The sequence below is a fragment of the Nanorana parkeri genome, unplaced genomic scaffold (assembly GCF_000935625.1).
Source record: "Nanorana parkeri isolate BGI_ZX_2015 unplaced genomic scaffold, ASM93562v1 scaffold1756, whole genome shotgun sequence".
Taxonomy (NCBI): Eukaryota; Metazoa; Chordata; class Amphibia; order Anura; family Dicroglossidae; genus Nanorana; species Nanorana parkeri.
Genome location: NW_017308024.1, coordinates 280550 through 300130, shown reverse-complemented (window position 1 = coordinate 300130; position 19581 = coordinate 280550). Strand labels below are relative to the sequence as shown.

Below are 19581 nucleotides of genomic sequence, written 5' to 3'. Positions count from 1 at the left end.
TATATTTCTAATTGGTATTTGTAGATTTACTTTACCTCCCTTTCTTCTCCTTGAATGTCTGTGTCCTCCTATCAGACAGTACAGGAGCACCAGCCGGCTTTCATAGCTCTTCACCTGCAGGAATTTGGGGGGAAGAACTACCAGGTGAATATGGGGTCCGCTGAATGCTTCATCAGGTAATATCCTCATCAGTCTCTGCCAAGAGATTATTTGTATTCAATCTGTACTCCAGACAAATAGGAAAGATGCAAATCAATGCACCTCTGTGAGTTGTAGCTCCTATTCCAGTGGACATTATGCTGCCTGTTGACGTGATTCTGATTTTATCTTTATGAGGATCATTTTCATGCCCATGTCATGGTGGGACAGACAAAGACAGTTGAGGAATGTACTGAGGGGTGCAAATGGGGCAACTGAACTCCACATAGAACTCAGATAGCATTCAGTATTTGTTACAGTGACTTATTCAGTGTATACTGCAGACATTATCCAGATGAGGTCCATTGAGTAATACAATCCATGTATGTGTATGTGTATGTTACATTGTCTGATACACTCCAGTGTATGTTACATTGGCTGATACACTCCAGTATATGTTACATTGTCTGATACAATTCAGTATATGTTACATTGAGTGATACAATTCAGTATATGTTACATTGAGTGATACAATCCAGTATATGTTACATTGAGTGATACAATTCAGTATATGTTACATTGTCTGATACAATTCAGTATATGTTACATTGTCTGATACAATCCAGTATATGTTACATTGTCTGATAGAATCCAGTATATGTTACATTGGCTGATACAATTCAGTATATGTTACATTGTCTGATACAATCCAGTATATGTTACATTGACTGATACAATTCAGTATATGTTACATTGTCTGATACACTCCAGTGTATGTTACATTGACTGATACACTCCAGTATATGTTACATTGGCAGATACTATCCAGTATATGTTACATTGTCTGATACTATTCAGTATATGTTACATTGTCTGATACACTCCAGTATATGTTACATTGGCTGATACAATTCAGTATATGTTACATTGAGTGATACAATTCAGTATATGTTACATTGTCTGATACAATTCAGTATATGTTACATTGTCTGATACAATTCAGTATATGTTACATTGACTGATACAATTCAGTGTATGTTACATTGGCTGATACACTCCAGTGTATGTTACATTGACTGATACACTCCAGTATATGTTACATTGTCTGATACAATCCAGTATATGTTACATTGACTGATACAATTTAGTATATGTTACATTGTCTGATACAATCCAGTATATGTTACATTGTCTGATATAATCCAGTATATGTTACATTGTCTGATATAATCCAGTATATGTTACATTGGCTGATACAATTCAGTATATGTTACATTGTCTGATACAATCCAGTATATGTTACATTGACTGATACAATTTAGTATATGTTACATTGTCTGATACAATCCAGTATATGTTACATTGTCTGATAGAATCCAGTATATGTTACATTGGCTGATACAATTCAGAATATGTTACATTGACTGATACAATCCAGTATATGTTACATTGTCTGATACAATTTAGTGTATGTTACATTGTCTGATAGAATCCAGTATATGTTACATTGTCTGATACAATTTAGTGTATGTTACATTGTCTGATACTAAGTGGGATCATTCAGAACTGATGACATTGAACATGTTTGATTTCACAGGACTCTAATACAGAGTGAAGAGATGTCACAGTATGACTGGGTTCGAGCCTTCATAGACAATGACTTTACCCAGCCAGACAGCTTTACAGTGAGTAAAACATGTCCATTCATGAGTGTATTATCCATATCAGAATTTCTGTGCGTGTCTAATCTGGGGAGCAGAAAATGGAAGTATCGGATTTTCATATCAGCAACCAATTGGTCACCACCAGCCCTACATTTTATTTGTAGAATTATTGTAGCGTGGGATTGGGACTTTCTCTTTAGTATAAGCTGTACTACAGCAGAGTGAGCTCTTTAACCAGTACTCGGGAAGATCTCCACTAATACCCCATGACAGCCGCAGAAGATGGGTACCTCATGTTCCAGTGCCTCACACCCTCTTAGAATGCTTTCCTCTGTCCATCAACATGGACATCCAGGTCTATCTGTGCTACACTAATGCCTTTCCAGTTGCAGACAGCAAACAACCACTCATCTTGTCCTCCAGACCTCATGTCCTCCTGATCGTCAAATGACACAGGAATTCCGCATTTCCTTATAGTTGCAGAACCATCAAAGGAAGTCACTAGGTCTGCTTCTTCCCTTCTTTGGCTTGGTGCTTCTTCATAGACCTTGACTGACTCTGCACCCTCAATGTCTGTCAACTATGTCTTCTCAACCCTATCCCCATGCTGTTGCCTACATTTTCTTCAAGTAGGTCATCATTATGGTCCATAAGGGGTAATTGAAGTCCTCACAATTGCCATTCATTGAACAACATAGACTCGTTTTTACTGGAATGTTCTCAATAGCACAAATAATAGTAATGTCAATGTCACAATTCAGATGACATCATAGTAAGATGATGGTTTTGCTGCCAGTAACATGGTAGCAAAACCCAGAACCTGTTCTCTTTAGGCTGCACAGTGCACACAGAGTGCCAGAAACTCTCCCTCTTTGCTTCAACTCTGTAGAGGAGGGACAGCCAGAAGCCCCAGGAGGTAGCACCACCAACACTGCCATACTATGCTGAGATGGGCTCAAAAACTGCGCTACCAGGACACGACAATCCCCCAAAGAAATTCAAACCCTATCCCACATGCATCTATACAAAGCACAACCGCAGACTCACCTCTGCCCTACTCGGCCTTCGTCATCTGTGCACCGAGTGCGGATTGTGGGGACGCATGATAGGGGTGAGCTGTGCGCTTCGTGTTTTCAGTTTACTTTATGCTGGGATGGGGAATCCCAAACACATGGCAACTTTGTATCTGCAGTCTCCTCCAAGAGGTCAAAGAGACCACCTATCACTCCTCAGGTCACCACTACACTGTGCTACATGCTGGTGTGCTCTGTCTTTTGACCATAAAAATCCACCAATCTCAGGCCGTTGAGGGAAGTCCTTATGGAGATTAATGACATCCTCAGCATCCTCTTAACCTCATATCATTACCATGGTAATCTCAGGCTCATTATAATAAGTGTGTAAAAGGGTATTTGCATTAGGCCCACCAAGACCAGGACCCACCAGGGAACTTGTGAATAATAGGGATTTATTTATAATCCGCCTCTTATAGGCATGATCTCCTTCTTCCAGCACTTTTTCAGCCAGAGGGGATGATGATCTCCTGTCTATGGCGAGAAGCAGATCGGTTTCGGGCACCGGGCGGTGGTTGTTTTGTACATTTAGCCCTGCTTTGGGCAATCAGAGCTAAATGTACAGCGCAACCTGCTCATCCGTCCTTCTGAAAGGGGCACACAGGGGCTTGTTAGATCCTGTGTGATAGCAATAAAGTTAAGTGGAAAAAAAAATTTGATAAAAAAATTTAAAAATAATAAGATAAAAAAATGATAAAAAATAATAAGTTAAAAAAATTATTTAAAAAAGTACCAAAAAAATAAGATAAAACATTTATTAAAAAATAATAAAGTCAAAGATAATAAGATAAATAACAATTTTAAAAGATAAAAATATATATTTTGTTCACAAAAATTATAAAAAAAATTAAAACTAACCCTGGCGCCGCCCTCCATTTGGGTTTGGTTGGCGGGCGCATAGAGAAACCTTGCCTTGGGGCAGCAGAGAGAGTACATCTGGCCCGGGGCAAATAGGAGGTGCGGTAGCCATCTTGGGCACGCTCAGCATACTATATTAGTGTATATTTTAGATAGGAGCCTTTCACCTACCAGCATGGCTTTGGAATGAAGGAGGAAACCCACATAAACACAGGAAGATCATGCATACTCCATGCATATAGTGTCCTGGTCAGGATTCAAACCCCAGTGCTGTAAGGCAGAAGTGCTAACCATTGTGCTCTGGTGCTCTTGCAAGAATTGGGATCATTCCTGCCCTCCTGTACTGTGGCTGCCAGAGTCTTGCAATGCCAGACATGTAGTCAGCTGGAGTGCCGAGGTTGCCTACCCCTGCTCTCTAGCTATCACTTCAGATGTGACAAATGTAAAAAATCCTATCATACCTCTGCCAGAGGGAGTCATACCTGGGGTGGTCAGAGTCTTGCAGTAACTCATGGGACTTGTAGTTCCACAACAGCTGGGTTGCCCAGGTTGCCTACCCTTTCACTACATTATCACCAACCAAAATCTCTGACTTAATATCTGGTTATAGTTGCCAGGGTAATCTGCAATGTGATGACAGAATGTAATACTGGTAACCCGCCTGCAAGGTGTTAATGGAACAACTCCATAAAAGCAGAAGGCAGCCTATATCAGTGGCTTCATGCCTAATTCTGTGCTTCAGCCCATAAATGGGCCTTTTCCCCATTCATAAAATACATAAGAAGGTCATCCCGGAATACATTGTTAGAACACATGACTCTTGATAAAGTCGGAGCACCATGTTTGACTCCTGTCCGTGCTCCAGTTGTTGAGCATTTACCAGTGACACCATGCAACTCATGGTGTCACTCAGCCACCCTTGTGATGTCTTCGTCGTTGGTAGCATTAGGCTCCGTTCACAAATTAGCAGTAAACATAGAAAATAATGCATTCAAATGTATCCTGTTCAGACCGTGCGGTACAAAAACACACGTCGCGCAAAAAGTCCAAGCGCGATACTCTAGGCCAGGGGTAACCAAACTCCGGCCCTCCAGCTGTGGTGGAACTACAAATCCCATGAGGCATTGCAAGATTCTCACAGCCACAGACATGACTCCCGGAGAGAGATGCATCATGGGATTTGTAGTTTCACCACAGCTGGAGGGCCGGAGTTTGGCTACCCCTGCTCTAGGTGGATTCCACGCGTTCTGACTATAGTAATAGCCGTAGATGTGTGGAATCCGCTTGTATGTTAAAGCTTGCGCGTTTTCATGCAAATGCCATGTGCGAATGGAGCCACAGGGCACAGACCAAGCATTTCCCAGTCTGGCTTTGCAATGTTAGGGTGCCCACACACCTTACGATAATCGTACGATAATCGTGGGAAATCCCGCGATCGTATGATTATCGTAAGGTGTGTGGGAGCCGTGCAACCTCTACTACTGTAAGGTCGCACGACTTTTAACTTACGAACATGTTTAAAAAACCCGCCGAGCATCGTACGATGTTCGGCGGGTGTGTAGCATGTTCGTAAGATAAAAGCTGGACTGGCCGGTGTGCGCAAGCGCACACTGCCCGTTCGGCATTGCGGTCATCGGAAGCCCGCCCCTCGGGGGGGCGCGGCTTGTGATCATTGCAAGTACGATCTGCCTGTCCAAGATAGGCAGATTGTAAATTTTTTTAAGTACCTTACAACCATCGCAAGACAAAAGTCTTGCGATGGTTGTAAGGTGTGTGCCCAGCATTATGCTAAATGTTTGCATTAAAGTTGAAGATCACCCTAGAATTATTCTCTGATCATTAAGTGGCCATAAAACACGTGTCATGATGAACGCGTGGCGCCATGTTTGACTTCTGTCCGTGATCTGGTTGTTCAGCAATCAGCATTGGAAACTGTTGGCCATTTACCAGTAACAGCATGCAACTCATGGCGTCAGCGAGCCCTCCTCCATCACATTCATGTCTTGTGATTGCAAAGCCAGACTGGGAAATGCTTGCTCTGTGCTCAGGGCTCCATTTTCACATAGTGTTTGCATGAAGATGCGCAAACTTTAACACGCGAGCGGATTCCGCGCGCTTGCGGCTATTACCATAGCCAGTAAATTAAAGTAATTAACCGGCACACACTTGAAGGGTTTTTAAAGTATTGATATGTTTATTCAATACCCAATGTCACATACTGTCATACGGTGCTAACGTTTCGGGTCCGCACAGGGATCCTTCATCAGAGCGACAGTGGTAGTAAATTACTTTTATTTACTATTAGTGTTTTGCACGGCGCCATCCGTGTGGTCACCTGGGCACCACATATACCTTGTGGTTTTGAGACCGTGGCAGTGCGAATGGGATTTGGACTTTGTTATTACCATAGCCAGAACGCGTGGAATCCACCTAGAGTATTGTGCTTGGACTTTTTCGCGCAACGTGTTTTTGTGCCACACGGACTTTGCTCAAGTGTAAACAGGATACATTTGAATGTATTATTTGTCATGTTTACTGCTAATGTGTGAATGTAGCCTGATGTTACCAACGACGGAGACATCACAAGGGTGGCTGAGTGACACCATGAATTGCATGGTGTCTCCGGTAAATGCTGATTGCTGAACAACTGGAGCACGGACAGAAGTCAAACATGGCGCCATGCATTCATCATGATACATGTGTTTTATGGCCATTCAATGATCACAGAGTAATTCTAGGGCAATCTTCAACTGTAAGGCAAACATTTAGCATAACAGCTTAATTAAATATATAATTGTGCAGCATTTTTCCTTAATTGGCTGTTTTATCATGACCTCCGTGTCAGCTGATGATATAAAAGGGCCAGGAGAGGGCAGCATCTGCTTACCCTTCAGCATTTACTCCACAGTACATCAATAGCAGGTCTGTACTAATGCCGGATTTATGGAAATGTACCGAGTCCATCAGCCTGACCATAATATTATTTGAATAATACAAATGTATTTAAAGAGAATTCAGCTGTATAAGGCAGATTAAAATGAACTGTGGAAATCATAGGCAGCGTAGTATTCAAGTATTTATAGTTTTCAGTGGAGATAGAAACCTGAACTGGTTTGCACATGGGGAGCCCCAGGTTTCAGAGTCACCTTTATTTTCACTGTAGTTCATTGCAGACATTTTTTCCCCCCATGTGTTACCATTCATAGTTTCATACCTATGGAAGGTGCGTTTTATTGTAAACCCACATAAGCATCAAGCAGGATTTAACATGCACCATACTGAAATAAGCTATGAGCCAGGGGAGGGCATGGAACCTTTGGCCTTGGGGGCGGCAAGCATAACCAACCAACCCTCTCATGGTAAGGACAGATTTTGGTGGGCAAAAAGTACGCCATGGCGCCTCATTGATCGGTGGGCATGGTGAAAGGTTGGAGGCCCTAAAGCACATGGTGTATTGTGACACCTTTTCACATTTTCTGGCATCAGCTTACTTTGTGGTTCTCGGCATCCGGTCACATGGCTCGCCTACCACTATGAGCATTATCTGCCCATTGATTTCTATGGGACCTATCTACCCCTATGAGCAGTGTATCCCCATTCTCTTTTGTGGTGCTCTTCTACCTCTATGAACAGCGTATCCTTATTGACTTATATGGGGCTTGTTTACCCTTATGAGCAGTATATCCCCATTAACTTCTATTGGGCTTGTCTACCCCCATGAGCAGTGTATCCCCACTGACTTGTGTGGGACTCGTCTACCAACATGAGCAGTATATCCCCATTGACTTCTATGTGGCTCTTCTACCCCTATGAGCAGTTTATCCCTTTTGAGTTCTGTGGGGCTTGTCTACCCCTATGAGCAGCTTATCCCTATTGAGTTCTATGGGGCTTGTCTACCCCTTTAAGCAGTTTATCCCAATTTGCTTCTATGGAGTTCATCTAACCTATGAGCAGTATATCCCTATTGACTTCTATGGAGGCTAGTCTACCCCTATAAGCAGTATATCCCTATTAACTTCTATGGGGCTTGTCTACTCCCATGAGCAGTATATCCTCACTGACTTGTGTGGCACTTGTCTACCCCTATGAGCAGCATATCCCCATTGACGTCTATGGGGCATGTCTACCCCTATAAGCAGTATATCCCTATTGACTTATATGGGACTCATCTACCCCTATGAGCAGTATATCCCCAATAACCTCTATGGGGCTCTTCTACCCCTCTGAAGAGTTTATCTGTATCGAGTTCTGTGGGGCTTGTCTACCATATAAGCAGTCTATCCCTATTGAGTCCTATGGGGCTTGTCAACCCGATGAGCGGTATCATCCCCATCGGCTTCTATGGGGTTCATCTACCCCTATGAGCAGTATATCCCTATTGACTTCTATGGGACTTATCTACCCCCCTAGAAGTCAATGGGGATATACTGCTCAGGCGCAGTATAGCTACTATTCTTTAAAAGAAATAAGAGCATTTTATATAGACGCTGTGAATGTTTTGTACACCATGTGAACCCTTGGCATACCGTATGATAACTTGTGTGCAGTGCACCCCATTCTGTCTTTTTATTCCGATGATTGTTGGTCCAGTGAGACACAAAACATCACGATGATTGCAACTGGGCAATGGCCAGCGCGGTTATCTGCTTCACGTTTTATCATTTCACACCTGATAAGGCAATCTGGACTTATGGCTACTTATCTGCACCGTAATGAGAAAATTGTACATAATACAGATTACACGACGCACAAGCCATAAACTTAGAACTGTTACAAATGTCAGGTGTGAAAGCACGATGGTGTCAGGTATGGTGGATCCACGTATACAATGACGTTCAGCTAAATGTTTGTAACCATGGCCCCACAAATGTTTGTAACCATGGGGCATTAGAATCCTATGCACATCGGCTCCATCTAGTGGCAGTAATGAGCTCTGAACATCGTTCTCATAGATATACTCTGTGCGAGCGTGTCATAAATCAGTCCCTTATAGTAATGAAAATAAAAACTCCAATCCCCATCCCCAACCTATCGGTGCTCCCAGGGGTATAACGACAGATCACGGGACCCCCAATCACCACCCCTACCACTCTGTGCTCCCAGGGGTGTAACGACAGATCACGGGACCCCCAATCTCCACCCCTACCACTCTGTGCTCCCAGGGGTGTAACGACAGATCACAGGGCCCCCAATCACCACCCCCACCACTCTGTGCTCCCAGGGGTGTAACGACAGATCACAGGGCCCCCAATCATCACCTTTAGTACTCTGTGCTCCCAGGGGTGTAACAACAGATCACGGGACCCCCCAATCACCCCCCCACCACTCTGTGCTCCCAAGGATGTAACGATAGATCACGGGGCCCCCAATCACCACCTCCACCACTCTCTGCCCCTAGGGGTGTAATGACAGATCACGGGGCCCCCAATCACCACCTCCACCACTCTCTGCTCCTAGGGGTGTAACGACAGATCACGGTCGGGTGATCACTCAGCCTCATAGTTCTATCCGAACGTGTGACAATGAAACTGTCACACGTCGGCTTAGTAGATCGGGAAGAGAGCAAGCTCACTTCTCGATCCTGTCCATGCAGAGAGCCGTGACTGTCATTCACGGCTCCCTGCAGGGATTCCCCACCTCCCCGCTCCGATCCTCCAGCGCTGACTGACAAAACGGACGGGGGAGGGGGCGCACACAGCTGGCTCTGCCTCTGGATAGGCAGAGCCAGCTGTCAATCACGCAGCTGGGTGGATCCAGACAGTAATGACGGGATCCGCTTCAGCTGCGGCGTCTCAGTATACCGCGAGCTGTAGCTCTCTATATACTGAGCTTTGGGTGACGGGAGGACGCTAGTTTGTGTCTTCTTGTGACCCTGAGGAGAACTATGGGGAAAAACCCTGACCCCATAGTTCTCCTTTAAGGTCTCCTGTCCTGCCCGATTGGTCTGTGCTGTGTGGCAGAGCAGTGTAAATCTCAGAACTGCATTAAGAATACATACAAATGCTTTGGCAGCTCTCATGCATAGGGTTAGGTTTTCATTGGGTGGATGTTTTGGGTCAATCTCTCCATAAGACGGCTCATTAAGCTGTAATTAAAAATCAATACTCTGCTTCTGCCAGCTATGTTCAGCACATATGAACCTACATAGGGAACATGTCTGTCTGCACCCTCGCAGCTCCCATTCCGTGTATTGAGGTTCTAGTCCTCCCTCCCTATAGTCCTCCCTCTCTATAGTCCTCCCTCTCTATAGTCCTCCCTCCCTATAGCCCTCCCTCCCTATAGTCCTCCCTCTCTATAGTCCTCCCTCTCTATAGTCCTCCCTCTCTATAGTCCTCCCTCCCTATAGCCCTCCCTCCCTATAGTCCTCCCTCTCTATAGTCCACCCGCCGGAGTATTATACCGATATCATATGACGCGATAATTGAGATATTGATAAATGCATTGACCCATTTGATTATAAATGCAAATCAATATCTGGTTTTGTTGTGCGGGGATCGGCGTAATGGATCATGAATAAACAAAAAATCATTGTAATGAGCGCGCCGGGCATTGTGGGGAGGAAGGGACAATCAGAGAAATGAATGGGCTTCATTGTTTAAGTTATAGGAAAAATCAATGTGTTGCAGCGGAAAGACACAGCGCAGCCCATCAATAAACAAAAGTGGCGGTGCGGGGACCGACTACGCTGCGCAGCGCTACGGCGATCCCTTCTACCGCGTCTTCCCTTCTCCTTTCTTATCTCATATCATATTCTGGTGGCATCTGTCCTTTCCCCAGCCAATCTTCTCTATACCAGTTACCTGCCAACCTTAATTCTACAACCGTGGCCCTATCAGTCCTCATAGTCACCCAATAGTCACTGAGGAAGGGACCCGACGTGGCCCCCGAAACGTTGGCTCTTTTATGTATGTGACGCATTGCAAAGAAATCTGAGCTGATTATTTCACATCCCTGGAGTGCTGGTGACTTCTCTCTTATAAATAGTCACCCCCACATCCCATAGTCACCCCCCACATCCCATAGTCACCCCCCACATCCCATAGTCACCCCCACATGCCATAGTCACCCCCACATCCCATAGTCACCCCCACATCCCATAGTCGCTCCCCACATGCCATAGTCACCCCCACATCCCACTGTGCCCAGTCTTGCGATGGTTGTAAGACTGGGCATAAGGCTGGTCACACACCTTACAACCATCGCAAGACTTTTGTCTTGCGATGGTTGTAAGGTAATTAAAAAAACGTACGATCTGCCTATCTTGGACAGGCAGATCGTACTTGCAATGAGGGGCGTTCTTCCGATGACCGCAATGCTGAACGGGCACTGTGAGCCCGCCCGGCTTTTATCTTAAGAACATGCTACACACCCGCAGAACATCGTACGATTCTCGGCGGGTTTTCGAACATGTTCCTAAGATAAAAGTCGTGCGACCTTACAGTAGTAGAGGTCGCACGGCTTCCACACACCTTACGATAATTGTACGATCGCGGGATTTCCTGCGATTATCTTAGGATTATCGTAAGGTGTGTGGGCACCTTTACAGGGATTAAAGATGTAGAAGCATTGAAGGGTAACGGCAGGAAGCTCAGTCTGTCCCTGGTCTTTCTATGCGGACAGACAGAGTTTCCTGCCACTTGTAAATTGAGAGAGAAGCTTGCAAAGGCTCCAACTACACAGGCACATCTAAAAGGTAAGAAATAGGATCTTACATCGCGTAGTTGATGGAAGATCCAAAGCAGATTGTACAATCAGGTTGTAAGGTCAGGGGGGTCGCGAGGCCGGGTGACACCCCGCCGGCATGACGTCGCCACGCGCGTGCGCGATTACGTCATTGTGCATGCGCGGTCATCTTATTGATGCCTGCCGGTGGCCATCTTAGTGATGGACACCGGCAGAGGGAGGAGGGAATGATCACCCGGCAGGATAAGATATGCCGCGGGGTCCCCTCCTCTCTCCTGACACTGTCGGGCTCTCCGTCCATGACCGAGTGCCCAACTTTTCAGAGGGGGTGACACCAAAATGACTGTCAGTCATTTTGGTGTCACCCCTCCAATGGTGGCACTCGGGTGCGGGCCGCACCCCCCCACCCCCCTTGTGATGCCACTGTGTAAGGTGTATGGTCAGCCTTAGATCTACCAACAATTATGTAGTACAAGCACCTACCTGCTTGGATACAAAGTGATTGCATAGATTAGGTTGGTCCTCATTATGCATACTAGTGATAGATCTTGTACACAGATTGCACCATGCATGGTGACCCTAGCAGCCCGTTCAGATCTAAGCATTCTGTTGCGGTGCATTCACGTATTATGAATGGGCTGCCAGTGCACCGCAATGGGTAAAGGAAATAAGTATGACCCTTTTTTAACATTGCAGTGCACCGCAACACCTTGTGCTTTACTGTACCGTGCGTTGGGGTACCATTCACAGTGAACAGCACCACGACAGACGCATTGCTATGCATTGTGGTAACGTACAACACACACACACATGTGAATGGGCCCTTAAGGATCTAGGGGGAGTCAGGGGCTACATGTGACGGTAGTAGGGTTCCACTTTATTAATCCCCCCATGTCAGTGAGACCTCCGTCTTATCGCTCCATGCAGAAACTTTGTGAACCCCTGAAGTTGGCGCAGTCATGTGGTGCGCGCGGCGCGCGAGGCGGGGGTCACATTTGTCTCCCCTCCTGTCTACCATAGTTAATAAATTTAGCTCTAGATTAAAAGTATTGATTGTGTCAGCCGCGTGATAAATACGCCGAGGGAGGGAAACCGAGCGAGGTGCGAGGAGTGCGAGGCGTGTGTGGAAATAGTGTATGCAGGATAGAGATGAACTCATATACAGGAGTGAATGATTCTGCAGCGCTGGCGCAAAAGTCGGCATAGAAATCCGCATGTTTGATGGTGGCGATGCGGCGCGTTCACGCGATCGTAGGCGACAACATTAACCTGCGCGCTGTCCTCCGTGGGGGGTGGAGGGTTATGAATGTTGTTTAATGAAGACCCATACAGAGCAAATATGGCGGCTGCCATTGTTCATCCCTCAATCTGAAGATACTAGTTGCCTGGCTGTCATACTGATCCATTGGCTTCAGCAGTTTCCAAGTCACTAAATCATAAGGGTCTCATTGGATGTAAAAGAAGTGGGAATATATACAGCAGCCGTTTGTTTAATGGGGATCTATGGTCACAAACTAAACATAAATCTGAGTTTCCATAAGTTCTATTCCACTCCTAATATCCATATCCATCTAGACGTTTGTACACTTACTTATTGAAGATACTTCCTCAATGCAGTGACACCATTTCACTCATCCCTGTGAATATGCCCTTCCTGGTGTCACCACCTTAACTAAGTCTTCCATCTGAACTTCCCACAATGTAACATCATCATTGCTTGCTGGAAGCAATGCATGATGGGATATCTAGTCTTGAGAAATGGAGATTGCATCACATCAGAAACAACTCTGCTATGTATTCCTATTACAATGATGATTTTATAACAGGAGAGTGTATGCTGGAACTTCACAACTCTGAAATCAGCCGTACTGAGCCTGAGAGAATAGGCGGATGTAGTTCGGCTCACTTCACTTCGCCTGGGTTATTTACTGGGCTGCCTTCGGTAGCTTTGTGAATAACCCCCTTAGTGTTTATCGGATTGTATGTGGTCTGATACTAATTTGTAGTTTAGTTCATGTGGTTCTCCCCCCCTAAACAATCTATCCTTGCTCGCCATCTGTCTGCTGCCAGAGGTACTGCAGGGTGTGCCCTGGTGATAGAACAGAGCAACCAATGGGATTGCTAGGAGTAGATATCCCTCTCCAGCCAATCACTGTCGAACGATTGCCAGTGGGGCATGCTGGGGTAGGAGATAAATACTTGGAGTGGGCCATGTGAGCGCTCTCTTCCTCCCCCGGGCCCTGCCTGTGGGGAGTACAAACAGCAAAAGGTTTCCCAGCACACTCACCAGCATGTAAAAAAAACTTGTCTCACGCTAAGGTTAAAAACAGAGGTTTGGATACACGCCTTCTGCAGAAAATGTGAAAGCCGCACAGCCGCGCCAAGGCACCTCTTATAGTGCGGTCCTAACTCTAAACTAGGAGAGTCTCCATCTTGGAGCACATGTGGCAAAAGATAAAATTGGGTTCAGGTTTGTCAGGAGGAAGCCCAACCTCTCTTAAAGGCACAGGGATGCACACGGGATCCCGCACATCACAAGGCAGCTGAGACACCCTTAGGCCCTTCCATGTGCACCTTGCTGTAAAGCTGGTAACAAATTGATGAGTGCGTTTGCCATTTGTTTTGCCTGCCTGTGGGGAGGCCATGCTGGATTGCCTAAGCTGACTAGGCCTCAAAGCCTGGTGACTAGCTATATAATCACCCTGGAGCTTGGTGGCAACAGGTCCAGTGGTTGCTGCTGCTAAAGACACGGATCAGCAACTTCTACATCAAGCAATGCAGTGTCAGGTGTTTGACCTGCGGTGCATGGAAGCATTAACCACACTCTGTAAAGTAATGGAGTCTACCTCTGCCTGGATGATCCTAACCCTCCTCTACCTCTCTCCTTGAAGTTCTACAATAAACGTTCCAAGCATCATAACTGCACTCTGGACCTCACTTCAATCGATTACTCAAAAGGGCAGTAAGTGCTGGTGGGCAATAGCAAGTGAATGTATCCCTAGGAAAGAAGAATCTGAGCTGCCGCAACCCATAGCAAGTGACCCAAGTAACTCAAGGCTTGCTGGTGTGCTGTGGGTCCATAATAGAGGTTTCTTATAGAGGAAAGACAGGGAGACCCGTTATTTCACTTTACTGTAGATCACCCCTCCAGACCCACCGGTAGTGTTATCCTGTGCCGGGATAGGGCTGACCGAGGAAGGGGGACGCTACATATATATATTTGTGTGCAGAGGGCTGGTGGGGCCATGTGTCCATTGGCCATGGGGCCATTATTCCAGTATCCATCATCTAATTGTTTTTAATTCAGTTTGGCATTGCTACATCACTGTTTCAGCACCAAACTGCCCACAATTAACATCAGCATGGAGTGGGAGGCGGTGGTGCTATGTTATTTGGGTTGATTCCAAAGAAATCTTTGATTGCTCAGTAGGTGGAGTCTGTTGTATTGGTGGGTTGCTCAACTGAACTGAACTGAAGTTGCTCAACTGTTGAGAGGGACTGTCACTAGAATGGATTCTTTTCTGGTAGGTTTGGGTGTCAAGTGTGAGGAGCACTGCAAAAAGTAGTCAAGATTCTTAGAACTTTAAGGAATTCATTACTTTATAGGAAATATTGAACAAGGGTTCAGCCAACAGGATTTGAGGGGTTACGGGGCTCACCAATGGCCCACAATGATTTTGGGACTCTTTTTATTCTTTCCTTGAATGTATGCTAGGACCTCATTAAGACGTGGTCTTTGGATTTTGCAATTTGGTCTTTGGTTGTCTTTGGACGTGGCAATTTCTACATCAGCAGACAGCAGCATACTTGGACTTTTCTTGGGCCTGGGGTACTGATGTCATTATGGTTTGCTGTGTGATGATTGTCATGGATTTATGTATCATGAAGGACCTTCACATACACAGGAATATTATACTGGTGCCCCCTGTTCTCCTCAAGCACAGGAGATACGGCTTCATGGGCCCCGTTCATGATCACTAGCTTGGAAGTGTGCCCACTTGAAGAAATTCCTTTTTAGCCAATTGGCAAAAGGCAATTGGTCAGAATGCTCAGGCCCAGCAATGCACGGAGCACACAGAAAGAGTCCTTTCCCTGTGCATAACTGTTGCAGCAGCATCTAGCAGATGTACGATGAGTTTGTCTCATTGCCTTTGTTACCTGCCATTTTATTGACTGTGTCTATGTAGTTTGCAACACAAGTTGCAACAGCACACCTGCAACATTACTGCAAACCTATTCAATGTTATGGTTGTTACATAGGCTTCCTCAACCATAGTTACATAGTATTTGGGGTTGAATAAAGACATACGTCCATCATGTCCAACCCATAGAGGTCCACGCATCGTCTCATTCTTAGGGATACTGGTATCCCTGGATATTACGGTCCCTCAAGAAATTGTCCAAACGTTTCTTGAACAAATCTACACTCTTGGCTGAAATCACTGCCGATGGCAGTGAGTTCCAGACCTTAACCACCTCTATATAATGGCCCTCTGGCCTGGGGATGGGTCACTGAGGCACAGAGCCATGTAGGTTATGGAGGAGATGTGCCTACTCCCTTACCCTGGGCACCTGGTTCTTTCAGGGTTCTTCAGGAACACTTTGAAAAGTTTTGTAGTAGTGCTGTAGCTAATATACAGTAGATAAATACTCTACAGTCTCCTTTTATGTTAAAGCACTTGTCTTGTATACACGTTTGCTTTTACTCTACAGATGTGGTAGTTGGATGTGAAGGTGTAATCCACTCAATCATTCTTCCCACAAATCCCTTCATGAACGTTCAGATCACCCAAACATGCATTTTGTTGCCTAGGTCTTCTGGGTTGTCAGACAGGGGTTTGCTATTGCGTTAGGGTTGTATTTTAATGCAGCAACATACATTTAATGCTGGATTTAGGTCTGCATTAAAATAGAACCGTAGTCTGCTATTGCAGATGTCTACGGTATTGGTCATCTCACATCTATGGCTTCCTGTGTTTATAAAATTGGTCAGCAGCACCTTGGTCAGCACATTGTCTCTACCTTCTAGTCAGCTGTCTCTTTTCTCTTCCTTTCTTGTTTGTCTTTGTATTCTCTCCAGTCAGCTCTCTCTGCTTCACTAGTTAGCTCTTCTGTTACCTCCGGTCATCTGTCTCTTCCTCACTAGTTAGTCCTTCTAACTTTTTTCCCTATAGTCAGCTCTTCTTCACAATTTTTTTTCTAATTTTTTCCTTTATTCTCTCTTTTATCTGCTGTCTGTGTCTCTCTCCTATCACTCTGTCCTCTCCAGACTCTCATTTTCTCTCTGTCATGTCCTCTGTCCACTGTCTGTCTCTCTCATCTCACTCTACCCTTTCTAGACTCTCTCTCTCTCATGAGTTGTGAATTTCTTTCCTCTGTTCGCTGTCTGTCTCTCTTCTACCACTCTACCTCTCCAGTCTCCAGACTCTCCCGCTCCCACTGTCTGTCTCTCTCATCTCACTCTACCCTTTCTAGACTCTCTCTCTCTCATGAGTTGTGAATTTCTTTCCTCTGTTCGCTGTCTGTCTCTCTCATATCACTCTACCCTCTGTAGACTCTCTCTCTCATGAGTTGTGTCTTGCTCTTCTCTGTCCTCTGTCTCTATCCTATCACTCTACCCTCTCTAGGTCTCTAGATTCTCTCTAGTCTCTCTCTCTCATGAGCTGTGTCTCCTCTGTCCTCTGTCTCTCTCCTATCACTCTACTCTTTCTAGACTCTCTCTCTAGTCTCTCTCTCTCTCATGAGCTGTGTCTTGCTCTCCTCTGTCCTCTGTCTCTCTCCTATCACTCTACTCTCTCTAGATTCTCTCTAGTCTCTCTCTAGTGGGCTGTGTCTTGCTCTCCTCTGTCCTCTTGTCTCTTTCCTATCACTCTACCCTCTCTAGTCTCTCTCTCTCATGAGCTGTGTCTTGCTCTCCTCTGCCCGCTGTCTCTCCCTCTCTGGCATGCACCTTTCCTCTCCCCAGGCAGCGCTGTCTCTCTCTCTTCTCACTCCTGGTTATTAACGCTCTTTTGATAGGCAATTATTTGGTGCTCTATATTTTTGCGACTCGTGCGAGACTCTGATTTATGAACATGTCTGTGAGTTTCTGCACCCCCTTCCACTCGCACAACATCACTCTGTTAACCCTTCCTCTGCCAGGCGCTTGCATAGAGTCTTCCAGTACCTGTCTGAGCACGGTGGGCTCCATGTACTTTCAGGACGATGAGGCTTAATATGGACCCCGAAGTATCTAATCTGCCATTTTAGGAGGCTGAATTATAAAAGGCAGGTTAGATAAAATTAGCTGGTGGTGGTGGTGTTGGGGGGGTTGACTATAGTAACTATTCAGGCTTTCAATCTGTAACCTGAACACGTAAACAGCAACAACTCCATTATTTTTCCTTTTTTAACTCTTATTTCCCCTCATTATTCATGAACTCTGACCCCTGTTAATAATGGTACACAACCATTAAACACAACACCCACTTTCTGCACCTTGGCTGTACTCGGTTTCTGAAAGCTGATTTCTGATTGGACGCTATGGGTTACACCACGCCACCGGTCATATGCAGCATGCAAAAAAATAGAGTGAAATGACCTGCTTATAAAAACGTTCAATCAGCAAAGCGAAGAAACTCATACCAACCAATCAGAAAATCATCTTTCCTTGTTTAGATTATACTGAACGTCTTAAAGTTGATTGGCTGCTACGTTTAACTGTAAATTATTGTTTTGTAGCCTTTATAATTATGGGAAATAAGCAGTAATGCAATGCAATGAGCGGCAGTGAAGACCATACATCATCCATCTATAGTCCATGAGCACTGAGTCAATGAAAGGGGACATGTAACTGGTTGCACCTCATTGCTCTTTGCACCCCATTGCTATAGAAGTTTTAGTTATCTATAAAGAATATAAAAAGCTTCTACATTTTGTGAGGCTTGATCGTTCCATTATATGAAAGAATATACCCAGCAGAAATGGTACAATGTAGCCGAGCATAGGACATAGGACACTATGGTACAGGATTTTATAGGGTTATAAGACATAGATTGGGTGGGCTGTAGTCCCATACTTACCTTCCTTTAAATTCACATTCTGTGTACTTCTCCCCGTTCCCCTCTTATTCCTCCTCCGCTTTCCCCCCTCCCCTCCCTGTCTCTGTGGTATCCCTCTCTGACATAGCTCCAGACAGCTGTTAAACGACTTAATCTCTTAAAAATAGTTTTAATTTTCTGCCTCCTATTGATCGCCGGCTCCCATTTACACTTCTCCATAGAATAGACTATGAGAAAACCTATGGATGGTGACTTCCTTTAACCCCTTCCCTGCCAGAGACCCCAGTATCACCGTAATAACCCCAGCTGCTCAATGAACACGATGTTCTAACGTCTCTTACAATGTTTGTCTTTCAGGCTCTTGGCTCTGTCTATTTTATACACAGCTCTCTACGTACTGTTCAGATCTATGACTTCAAAGGTAAAGTATAGAGGTTGGCATTGCAAGTGTGTTGCACCATATGCTTTTCTTTATTGTATATAATGGGCACACAGCTTATAATTGAGACTGGCATAATGTTTTATGTATTATAGATAGACAAGCACATCCACCTTGTACATATCTGTTACAGGATAATTGGAATTTATAAGAATAAACTGGAACAGTGACTACGAGTCGGGTCTTCTCACCCAGTTTCATTACCTGTTGTCAGACACACTCTAAAATTCTCTGGAAGGCCTTCAACTGCAGAAGCTACCTGCCAGGAGAATGGGGCTATGTGGGTGGTGGGAATTGGGGGTTGCACCATGGTAGGGGTGCTGCAAGTAGCTGGTCTACCCTCCTAGGGTGCAAAATAGTCTAGCAGCGGCCCTGCAGCGATGCTTATACTACAGTCTGTACTGCACACTGCCAGTTTCTGATCTGTCATAGGTCAGATGTTGGCAGTGTGCACTATACTTTTGGAGAGACCAATAGAGCTGTACAGGGCTTCTTACCTTCTATTCTTGCACCTTGTAGAATAAAAAGGCATATGCAGTTTTGGATACATACAGTGCATATTGCATAATTATTTGACATTTGTGCATGATTAAACAAATTGCGCATCCTTTGCTTGGGCTGTCCCTGTTGGAAACTTTGTGCTGTGCTTTTACAGTACTTTTTAGTGGGGTACCAGTAGCCACCTT

At 45.1% G+C, this 19581-nt stretch overlaps 1 protein-coding gene across 1 annotated transcript in view; it reads left to right on the top strand.

Moving 5' to 3' along the window:
- Positions 1–54: 54 nt before the first annotated feature.
- Positions 55–19581, top strand: part of LOC108799554 (type I inositol 1,4,5-trisphosphate 5-phosphatase-like) — a 31124-nt gene continuing 11597 nt past the window's right edge. Inside the window, exons 1-3 of the mRNA XM_018571427.1 lie at positions 55–176; positions 1736–1823; positions 18814–18877. Of these exons, the coding sequence (XP_018426929.1) occupies positions 55–176; positions 1736–1823; positions 18814–18877 (274 nt within the window). The remainder of the gene's footprint in view (positions 177–1735; positions 1824–18813; positions 18878–19581) is intronic.